The sequence below is a fragment of the Caenorhabditis elegans genome, chromosome IV (genome assembly GCF_000002985.6).
Source record: "Caenorhabditis elegans chromosome IV".
Taxonomy (NCBI): domain Eukaryota; kingdom Metazoa; phylum Nematoda; class Chromadorea; order Rhabditida; family Rhabditidae; genus Caenorhabditis; species Caenorhabditis elegans.
In genome coordinates, this window is record NC_003282.8 from 1,660,083 (window position 1) to 1,671,226 (window position 11,144).

At 34.3% G+C, this 11,144-nt stretch overlaps 1 protein-coding gene and 1 non-coding gene across 3 annotated transcripts; both read left to right on the forward strand.

Annotated features, from left to right (window-relative positions):
* The first annotated feature begins 27 nt into the window (after positions 1–27).
* On the forward strand, positions 28–10,212 carry Y41D4B.4 (TPR-like protein). Of its 2 annotated transcripts, none has more exons than NM_001380056.3 (9): positions 28–308; positions 357–540; positions 597–735; positions 1,484–1,838; positions 3,033–3,288; positions 4,354–4,456; positions 6,432–6,843; positions 7,801–7,880; positions 9,236–10,212. In NM_001380056.3, exons 1-9 carry the CDS (start codon positions 33–35, stop codon positions 9,396–9,398), a joined length of 1,968 nt encoding a protein of 655 aa, NP_001368142.1. In that variant the 5' UTR covers positions 28–32; the 3' UTR covers positions 9,399–10,212. The 2 variants fall into 2 exon arrangements, with proteins under 2 accessions (NP_001368142.1, NP_001379773.1); NM_001392258.1 differs by having other exon boundaries at positions 30–308; positions 6,429–6,843.
* Y41D4B.36 lies at positions 9,760–9,892 on the forward strand. Its single transcript, NR_101889.1, has one exon. It is a non-coding gene; the product is annotated as a small nucleolar RNA Y41D4B.36 (small nucleolar RNA).
* Positions 10,213–11,144: the final 932 nt, after the last annotated feature.

Sequence of the window (11,144 nt, forward strand, 5' to 3'; positions counted from 1 at the left end):
ACAACGGAAGTTTCTATCAAAAAATTCAGATAATGCCTCGGGGAACGGTTCCTCAAATAGTTCGGCGACCTCGGCAGTCCACCAACACTCCGTTGCGAATGCTGAAACGTCCGATTTCCGTATGGAAGCATTTGTACATTCTCTCACAGCACGGGTTCGCAGAAGACAGTATTCTCCTCTACGAAATAACTAATCAAAGCACAAGCTCCAATCGTTGGATAGTTCCAGACAATGAGCAAGATTTTGCGACTTACCAAAAAATTGCTGAGTTTTACGAGAAAACGAAAAGATACGCGCAGGCGGGAGCAGTAAGATTTCAAATTCTCTAATAAGCCGTGGACTTTCAATTTTTTAAGATATTAAAATCGATAATTCAAACATTCCGTAACGAACGACCGTTTTCCTACCCAAGTTGTTCAACATATATGCCTCAAGATGACCGCAGAGAAGACACCGATGAGGAGCTAAAATTGAAAGATTACACATGGTTCTGCTATTACAGCATTTTGCAAAAGTCCAACAAGCTTAAAGAGGCATATGGTATTCCCCAAACAGCTTTGAGAAAACAAAATCTCAAAAATTTTCCTTTCGTTCAGAAGCGCTCAAGCACATACGGGGTCCACAAATGAAGTCACGCCGAGACGTTGAAATTCCACGTCTCGTTCGTCGAATTAAGAATCAAGAGGAATCGGATCTTCTCGTGCCGGAAACATGGAAAGCAGACCTTCCTGATGAGTATGGAAAAAAAATTGAAATTTGTCGACGAAAAAACTGCGAAAAATTTGATTTTCGCTCTCGTAATTGTAAAGGCGCGCATGCAGTTTTCCGAAAGTTACCATAAACTTTTTTCGCTGCGAGACCCATCGACTTGTTTATTGGGCGCCCCTTTAAACACTTTTCAAAATTTCTTCAATGAGATTTTTAACAAATAATTAAGTCACAAGTATTTTTTTCGAGAAAAAACACTAAAAAATAAATAAATAATACATTTATTTTCACACGATTATTTCAAAAAATCAAGTTGAAGCCTACCATAAACTTTTCCGCTGCGATACCCATCGCCTTGTTAATTGTGTGCGCCTTTAAATATAAGATTTAAAAAAAATACAACTTTGAACGATTTTAGCGGGATTTCAAGTATTTTTCTAAGCAAAATCCCGAAAATACATTAATTTTCATCCGAAATTTCCCGAAATCAAGCCGTTTTGAACAAAAGTTGTTGATTTAGCTGACATAATATTATTTTTTCGAACAAAATCCTGAAAAACAGGGGATTTTTCTCTCGGAATAGAAAAAAACTCGCCGAATAAAAAGTCAATTTCTTTCAGAAAAATTCTCTCGGTTTCCAAGGCTAAAAAATAAGCTGAAACAACAACATTTTTCCGAACAAAATCCCGAAACGTACATTAATTTTTATCCGAAATTTCACAAAATCAAGCCGTTTTGAACAAAAAATTGCCGAAAAACACTCATTTTTCTTCAGAAACAGCGCCCGAATATGCTCTTCATCACTGGGCCCAGTGCTCTCACTGCTCAAGAAGAATAAGGCCGATTCGACGCTAGTCAAGCGTTTTTCAGAGCAATTCACTGGTACCGAACGCAACGACGTGTACTGGTGGCTGAAATCGGCTGAAGCCGTCGGCAATTACCGAATCTACGATGCGATTGCTTGTCTCAAACGAATGTCACATCAGAATCCACGTGTGCTCACCGAAATGGCTCGGCTTAACTATCAAATCGATAAAAAAGACGAAGCGAGGCGGCTATTACGTACCGCGCATAATAACGACAGCCTCTGGATAGACGGAATGGATCTTCTCGCGTTTTTGTGCATTGGGGTACTGGGAAAATTCTCGAAAATTTAGTAGAAATGCCCCATTTTTGGCTGAAATTTATAAAAATTAGTGGAGGAGCCACGTGGATAGCAAATTTAGGAAAAGAATCCGGAAAAAAATTTTGATTTTACTGCATTTTTGTTCCAAAAAATTCGATTTTCCCACTTGGAATTGCGGAAAAATTGGTTTTTTTCGCGGTTTCTGAGCTCTAAATTTATAAAAAATCGACTTTCCATGTGGATTACTACGAATTTGCGGGATCTAAGGAAAATCAATAATTTTTCGGTCAAAAAGTCAGGTTTTCCTGTATTCCACGTACAATTGCTGAAAAAATTTCATTTTCTACTGAAAATTTCGTATTTTTCAGTATTTCCGAGCCCTATAATATTTTAATAATTCGATTTTCCACGTGGATTTCTGGGAAAAAACCTTTTTTCAGCACAAAAAATCTAAATCCTGAGTCAAAATTAAAGAAAAATCGCTCTGAAATTTTGAAATTTCCCACATTTATTTGAATTCAGCTCGCCGAGAGCTTTCAAATAAGTATAATCATGCAAAAATTAGCAAAATTAGAGGAATTCTTGGTCTCGCCACGAAAATCGCAGATTACTGTAGACTCATTATCGTGGCGAGACCCACCTACAAAATAAAAGATAACTGTAGTAAGGTTTTCGTGGTGGGACCCAAATTATGATTATAATTTTGGTTTTATTTTTCGATTTTCAGCTATTTTCTGAGCCATTTTTGGGATTTTTACTAGATTTTTCTGCTAAAAATTTTGAAATTTCCCACATTTATTTGACCAAAAACTCACCAAAAATTAGCAGAATTAGAGGGATTCTGGGTCTCACCACGAAATCCGCCCGAAAGTAGCGGGAAATTCCAATAACCACATTATCTAGGCGAAATTCTAGTGAAAATCCCAAAGATAGGTCAGAAAATACCTGAAAATTGGAAAATAAAACCAAAATTCACATAATTTAGGTCCCACCACGAAAATCTTACTACAGTAATCTTTTATTTTCTAGGTGGGTCTCGCCACGAAAATGAGCCTACAGTAACCTGCGATTTTCGTGTTGAGACCCGAATTTTTTGAAAATTTCGATTTCACCCATGATTATACTCATTTGAAAGCTCTCGACAAGCTGAATTCGATGGAGTTGGTGAAAATTTGTAGAAAAAATGTTTTTTTTTCAGGATTTCACCCAACACGCCGCACTAATCGAGAATCTAGCGACCACATTGAATCGAGAATGGCCACATCGTGCGGAAACATGCACAGTTAATGGATTTATGGCTCAGCAAATTGACACGGAGCTCGCGTGGAGTTTTGCGGAACGAGCCAGGAAAATGGTGTTTCCGGGCACTGAACAATACGTTTTTGCCGTCCATTTGCGCGCCTATGTGCTCAGAACGATGGAGTTGAAGTCGCGAGGAGCCGATGTGGAAAGATGTACGAAAAATTGCAAATTTCCCGGATTATCTCGAGTCTCGACACGAAAACAGATTAGGGATAATTGAATTCCGCTCGTCGAGAGCTTTTAAATAAGTATACTCATGGCTGGATGATTCCACCAATTTCCAGAAGTTCGGGTCCCGCCACGAAATCAGCCAAGCTACAGTAATTCATAAGATTTTCGTGGCGGGACCCTAATTTTCCGAAATTAATATAATCCAGTCATGATTATACTTAATAGAAAGTTCTCGGTGAGCTGAATGCTAATATTCGAGTGAAATTCAATTTTTGAAAAACTTTTAGGTATCGCCACGAAATCAGCCTACAGTAATACACAAGATTTTCGTGACGAGACCCTGAAATTTCCTAATAATTGAATTCTACTCGAAAATTCGGATTCAGCTCTTCGAGAGCTTTCAAATAAGTATACTAATGGCTGGAGTCAACCAAGTTCCAGAAATCCCCCGGTTCGACAATAATTTGGATTACTGTAGGCTGGTTTCGTGGCGAGACCCTAATTTTCCGAAATTGATATAATTCAGTCATTTTTATACTATTTAGAAAACTCTCGGTGAGCTGAATCCCCGAGTATTCTAGCAAAATTTAGGGTCTCGCCACGAAATCACCCAGATTACTGTTAATTTAAACACAAGATTTTCGTGACGAGACCCTGAAATTTCATAATAATTGAATTGTACTCGAAAATTGTTTCGTGGCGTGACCCGACGATTTTTTCCAAAATTGTTAGAATCCAGCCGTGATTATACTTAATTGAAAGCTCTCCTCGGTGAGCTGAATCCTAATATTCGAGTGAAATACAGGTTTTGAAAAGCTTTTGGGTCCCGCCACGAAATAAGCCAGAGAGTATAGTAATCCACAAGATGATTTTCTCGGCGAGACCCGAGTTTCCCGGAAATTTTCGGAACAAAATTTTCGGGCCATGATTATATACTCTTTTAAAAGCCCTCGATGAGCAGAATTCGATATTATTCTAGTAAAATTCGATTTATAAACAAAATTTTTTTTTTGGGTCTCGCCACGAAAATCCAAAAAAATTTGCAGATCGGAACCAAGCGCACCGTATTCTTCTTGAAGCCGTCGAATCGATGCCAAATAATACGGATTTGGGTGTTTTATACGTGGATACCCTGCTCGAAGACGAGGAGTACGTAGAAAAATAATAATTTCTGAAAAATTTTGAAAAAAAGCTGCAATATCATAATTTTTTAAACTTAAAAAGTAAAAAAAGAGAAGAAAATCTCTTAAATTTTTTTTTTTGGAAATTCTCAGTTTCACATTAAAAAAACATACATTTTTGAGCAAAAAAATTCGTAAAATTAGTAGAAAAAAATTAAAAATTTTACCTAAAAACCTCCGGAACTAGTTTCCAAAAAAAAACACCGAATTTTTTTTTGTAGAAAAAATTTTTTTGGAAAATCCCGAAAAAATATTAATTTTTCAAATTTTGTTCATGTTGATGAAAAAAATTTAGAAAAATGTGAATTTCCTTTTTTTTTTTACTTTTTCGAAAGAAATCGGAAACGTTCGTTTTTTTCGATTTTTAGAAAAAAATTGTTAAGAAACATACATTTTAGAGCAAAAATGTCGATTTTATACCTCAAAAACCACACTTTTGAAATAATTTCTAAAAAAAATCGCAAAAATAAAATATTTATGAAAAAACAAACATTTTTCAGCAAAAAATTCGTGAAATTAGTTTTAAAAAATTAAAATTTTACCGAAAACTCCTAGGAAATAATTTCTAAAAAAAAGCGAATTTCTCTCAAAAGATCAATGTTTTATTTTATAATGTGAAATTGAGAATGCCATTTTTGGAGGATTTTTAAAAAAAATTTTGGTGATAAATATGAAATTTGCGGAAAATTTCACTTCAAAATTTGTTTTAAAAAAAAATTTATTTTAAGGAAAAAAGCTGCTGCAATTTCTTAATTTTTTTTTAAACTTAAAAAGTAAAAAAAGAGAAGAAAATCTCTTAAATTTTTTTTTTGGAAATTCTCAGTTTCACATGAAAAAAACATACATTTTTGAGCAAAAAATTCGTAAAATTAGTAGAAAAAAAATTAAAAATTTTACCAAAAAACCTTCGGAACCTCGAAAACCACACGAATTTGTTTTTGTTTTAGTCGAAATTGTCCGCGAAATATCGAAAAAAAAACAACATTTCGATTTTCAAAAAATCAAAAATCGAAAACCGTCGTTTTTCGTTTTTTTTTTTTGCAAAATCGAAATATTCAACATTTTGTTTTAATAGTGAATATAATAAAATTAGCCTAAAATTGCCTAAATTTCTTTACAAAAACACTGCAACTTTTTCCTCACGAGGGACGAGGAAAAGTGGTTTCTAGGCCATGGCCGAGGGGCCGACAAGTTTCAGCGGCCATTTATCTTGCTTTGTTTTCCGCCTGTTTTCTTTCGTTTTTCATCGATTTTTTTCGTTTTTTCTTAATAAAACTGATAAATAAATATTTTTTGCAGATGCTAAAACAATTTCCAAGTAAAAAAATTATGTATTCAGTGGGCAAGCAGCGGTGAAAGTGGGCAATGTAAAATGATGGATTACGGGAATACAAAACCTAAACTTTTTTCCAAACATGATAAATATACCGCTTAGATGCTGCAACTACCTGATTTTCATAATGAGACCGCTGAAAAAGTTTTGAGATTTTCAAAATTCAAATTTTTTAGCGAAAAAGTCGAGATTTTCGCACAAAAAGTTGAATTTTGAAAACCTCAAAAATTTTTCAGCGGTCTCGTTATGAAAATCAGGTAATTTCAGCATCTAAGCATCATATGTATCATGTTTCAGAAAAAGTTTATGTTTTGTATTCCCGTAATCCATCATTTTACATTGACCACTTTCACCGCTACTTGCCCACTGAATACATAATTTTTTCACTTGGAAATTGTTTTAGCATCTGCAAAAAATATTTATTGATCAGTTTTATTAAGAAAAAACGGGAAAAAGCTGTGAAAAACAAAAGAAAACAGGCGGAAAACAAAGCAAGATAAATGGCCGCTGAAACTTGTCGGCCCCTCGGCCATGGCCTAGAAACCACTTTTCCTCGTCCCTCGTGAGGAAAAAGTTGCAGTGAAAAAAATGCAATTTTTTTCACTAGCAGCGGACACCGTGAGGCAAAGATCTTCGCCACAAGATTCCTGCACGACAATCAGAATAATGTTCAAGCAAAGCTCCTGAAAGTGCATGTTCTCGTAAACGGAGTAAGCCGAAATCCCGACGCAAATCACACGAAAGAGCTCTTTCAACTGCTGGAGGACGTTATCACGGAGCATCCACACATTCTCGCGGCCTACTGTTTCCTGCTCAACGAGTACGCGAGGCTTAAGAACAGCGACAAGTGCAACGAGATTTTGGAGAAGCTCACCGCGGCGAGACCCTTGATTTCACAGGGAAAAACACATAAATTCCATAAAATGAAAGCGGATTATTTGCTGAAAACGAGAGATGTTATACCGGCTTATGAGCATTTGATGGCGGCTTTTGCCACTGGAGCAATGGTTGATCAGGCTATGGTTAGCATTGTTTTCTGAAAATTTAAAGCAAAAAAAAAAACAACAAAAGAACACTTTTTTTTGGACGAAAATGTAAAAAAAACATTTTGGCAACAAAACCCAAAAAAAAAACAAAAATCCCCACAAATTTCTGAATTAAAAAAAAATCAAAATAACCAAAAAAAACATACAAAACCTTAAGAAGGCAATTTTTTCAATTGAAAAAAAAACCAAAAATCTTATTCTCGCTTATAAAATCCACCTAAATTTGTTTGGACGAAAAATTAAAAATAAACACATTTTTTGCCCAATAAAAAAACTCAAAAATCCCCATTTTTGACAACGAAAAAGGAGAAAAGCCGTCTGAAATTGTTCAGATGAAAAAAAAAATTTTTTGACCAACAGTCTTAAAAAAAAACAAAAATCCCCATTTCTGGCCTATTTTTCAAATTAAAAAAAAAAAAAAACCAAAAATCGTATCTCAATTATATAACTCGCATATCTTGATTTTTTGGACAAAAATTTAAAAAAAATCATTTTTGGCCAATAAAACCCGAAAAAAACCAACCAAAAATCCCCATAAATTTCAAAAAAATATAAAATTTTTCTGGGCGAACAAAAAAGTAATTCTTGCCCAATTAAACACAAAAATGCAAAAATCTCCATTTTTGAAAAAAAAATCACATGTCTTGAATTTTTTTTGACCGAAAAAAAATAAAAATAAAAAAGTTTTTTGACCGAAAAAAAATTAAAAAAAAAAGTTTTTTGACCGAAAAAAATTAAAAAAAATTTTTTTTGACCAATAAACCCCCATTTTTGCCAAAAATTTGTTTTTATTATTCAGAAAAAACCGAAAAATGTCTAAAATGAAATTTTAAAAAAGAACACACATTTTTGTATAAGAAATTCCGACAAACTTTTCCAGAATAATATTTTTTTTGTCGTTTTTCAGACTTTCCAATAAATTTTTTTTTTCAGATTGCCAACTACGAATCGGAATTTCTGTCGACAAAAGCCGTCGCCGGTGATTATGGAAATCTCGCGTTTTTGGATCCGATGTGAGGAGCTTGGTTTTCAGGCTAAAATCTAAAATTCGACCTTAAAATATCTTTTTTTCTGAACAGACTTTGAAATTTTTGCTGTAAAAATTGCTTAAATTTAATTGAATTGCTCAGAAAATTTTGTTGAAAAATGGTAGAAGTGTCATTCAGACCGCGTTTTTTAATTAATTTCGCCAAATTTGTCTCATTTTTCAATGTTAATAATAACAGGAATAATTTTTGAAAAACCATTTTTAAGCATTTCAAAAATTTAAAGTTTGGCGCCGAAAATATTGGATATTCATAAAAAATGCTCAAAACGCTGAAATATTTTCTGTGAAAAAATTTAATTTTCGTTTTTTTTTTCGATTAAAAGTTGCGACCAAAAATTTTTTTTTTTTAAATTTTGGAAAAATTTCACTGAATTTTTCTCATTTTTCAATGTTCAGAAACAAATAAATTTTTGAAAATTTGTTTATTTTTGCTTTGAAAAATTTTTTTGAATTTTTTTTTTCGAAAATGCTAAATTTAATTTTTTTTTTCATACACTGCAACTTTTTCCTCACAAGGGACGAGGAAAAGTGGTTTCTAGGCCATGGCCGAGGGGCCGACAAGTTTCAGCGGCCATTTATCTTGCTTTGTTTTCCGCCTGTTTTCTTTTGTTTTTCACAGCTTTGTCCCATTTTTTCTTATTAAAACTGATAAATGAATATTTTTTGCAGATGCTAAAACAATTTCCAAGTTAAAAAATTATGTATTCAGTGGGCAAGCAGCGGTGAAAGTGGTCAATGCAATATGATGGATTACGGGAATACAAAACCTAAACTTTTTTCCAAACATGATAAATATACCGCTTAGATGCTGCAACTACCTGATTTTCATAATGAGACCGCTGAAAAAGTTTTGAGATTTTCAAAATTCAAATTTTTTAGCGAAAAAGTCGAGATTTTCGCACAAAAAGTTGAATTTTGAAAACCTCAAAAATTTTTCAGCGGTCTCGTTATGAAAATCAGGTAATTTCAGCATCTAAGCATCATATGTATCATGTTTCAGAAAAAGTTTATGTTTTGTATTCCCGTAATCCATCATTTTACATTGACCACTTTCACCGCTACTTGCCCACTGAATACATAATTTTTTTACTTGGAAATTATTTTAGCATCTGCAAAAAATATTTATTTATCAGTTTTAATAAGAAAAAACAGGAAAAGCTGTGAAAAACAAAAGAAAACAGGCGGAAAACAAAGCAAGATAAATGGCCGCTGAAACTTGTCGGCCCCTCGGCCATGGCCTAGAAACCACTTTTCCTCGTCCCTCGTGAGGAAAAAGTTGCAGTGATACTGAGAAGAATATCCAATTTCTATTATTTCCAGACTACCCGAACGACCATGCAGCTCAATTACAACAGTCCAGCAATCGCCGTCGGCTCTTCAAGAAGTTGTAAATGTTCATGAGAATGCACAAGATTCGTCAGAAGGAGAAGATGAAGAAGACGAAGAGGAAGAAGAGGAGATGTTGGTTGCTGTGGCTCCGTGAATTATCATCATCATGAGAATTTCGTCCAGTCGCCCAACAAAAACCACGCGCCGCTATATATTGTGATATATAATTTATTTTTGACATTTTTCAGTTTTTTTCTCGAAATTTCTTATTTTTCCAAAGTAGGCTTTATCTTGTTAGAAATTATAATTATCATGTGAATTTCTCCCCCATTTTCTAGTTTTTTTTTTCAAAAATTGATTTTTGGCTGAAATTTTCTCAACAAAAAAAAAACTGAACTTATCAAAGAATTTTCAGATTTTCAAAATTCCGTAAAAAATCGAAATTTTCAGCTGAAAATTTTTAAAAATTTTTTTCGAAAAAAAATTAGAAAAATCCAATTTCACTAATTTTAGCATTTTCCAATGATTTCGAACCAGTTTTGGCAAAAAAAAAATTGGAAATCTTTCAATTTTGACCGAAAATTTTCTTTTTATTCAAGGAAATTCAAAATTTCAAAATTTTTCAGCCTAAAATTTTGGGCTGAAAAAACCTGAAATTTTACGAATTTTTGAATTTCCAGAAAAAATTTTCGTGGACTTTTCTAAAAATTAGTTTGCCACTTTTATTCCAATATTTTTAAAATTTTATTCAATTATCCCCCCCCCCCCCCCCCCCCCCCCACTCTCTCTGAAAATATGCGTGTATCATGTGAATTTCCTTCTTCCTCCCGCCAACCAATCCCCACGATATTTGAAATGTATTTCTATAATTTGTTTGTGTATATTTCGGCGGATTAAATACTATTCTTTTAAACATATATTGCAATATACTAGGGATTCTATCGTTTGAAATGAATGTTTGTTGTGGCGTTTTGGGTCTCGCAACGAAAATGCAACAACTCTCACTTCGATGACGTCATCATGGCTTCTTCTGAACAATTTTGCAAATTTGAAGCTTTAGAAAGAACGTTTCAGTTTTTTTTTCGAGTGGAATTCAAATATTAGGAATTTTGAGGGTCTTGTCACGAAAATCTTGTGTATTATTGTAGGCTGATTTCGTGTCGAGACCCTAAATTTTGCTCTGAGCTCAAAATCTGAGATTTACTAGAATACTCAGATTTAGCTCGTCAAGAGCTTCCAAAATAATGTAATCACGGCTGGATTCAATTAATTTCGTAAAAGTTGGGTCTCACCACGAAAATACAGTCTCGTGGGGCAGTACTTCTACAGTACCCCTACAGTACTCCTACAGTACCCCAAACATATCCCCCTACTAACCCGAACCAATATCCCTTCAAAAGACGAAAAGTCACTTTTTCCAAAACTACAGTGTCCCTACAGTACCCCGATTATATCCCCCACTAACCTGAAACCATCATCTCTTCCACAAAACGAAAACTATTTTTTCCATTACTACAGTAATCCTACAGTACTCCTGCAGTACTCCTACAGTACTACAGCATCCCCTTCAGTACTCCTACTGTACCCCCCCCCCCCCCCGGCACTACTACAGTACCCCGACCACATCCCTCACTAACCTCAAACCAATATTCCTTTTAAAATACGAAAACCAATTTTTCCCAAACTACAGTACCCCTACAGTACTCCTACAGTATCCCTACAGTACTCCTACAGTACCCCAAACATATCCCCCTACTAACCCGAACCAATATCCCTTCAAAAGACGAAAAGTCACTTTTTCCAAAACTACAGTGTCCCTACAGTACCCCGATTATATCCCCCACTAACCTGAAACCATCATCTCTTCCACAAAACGAAAACTATTTTTTCCATTACTACA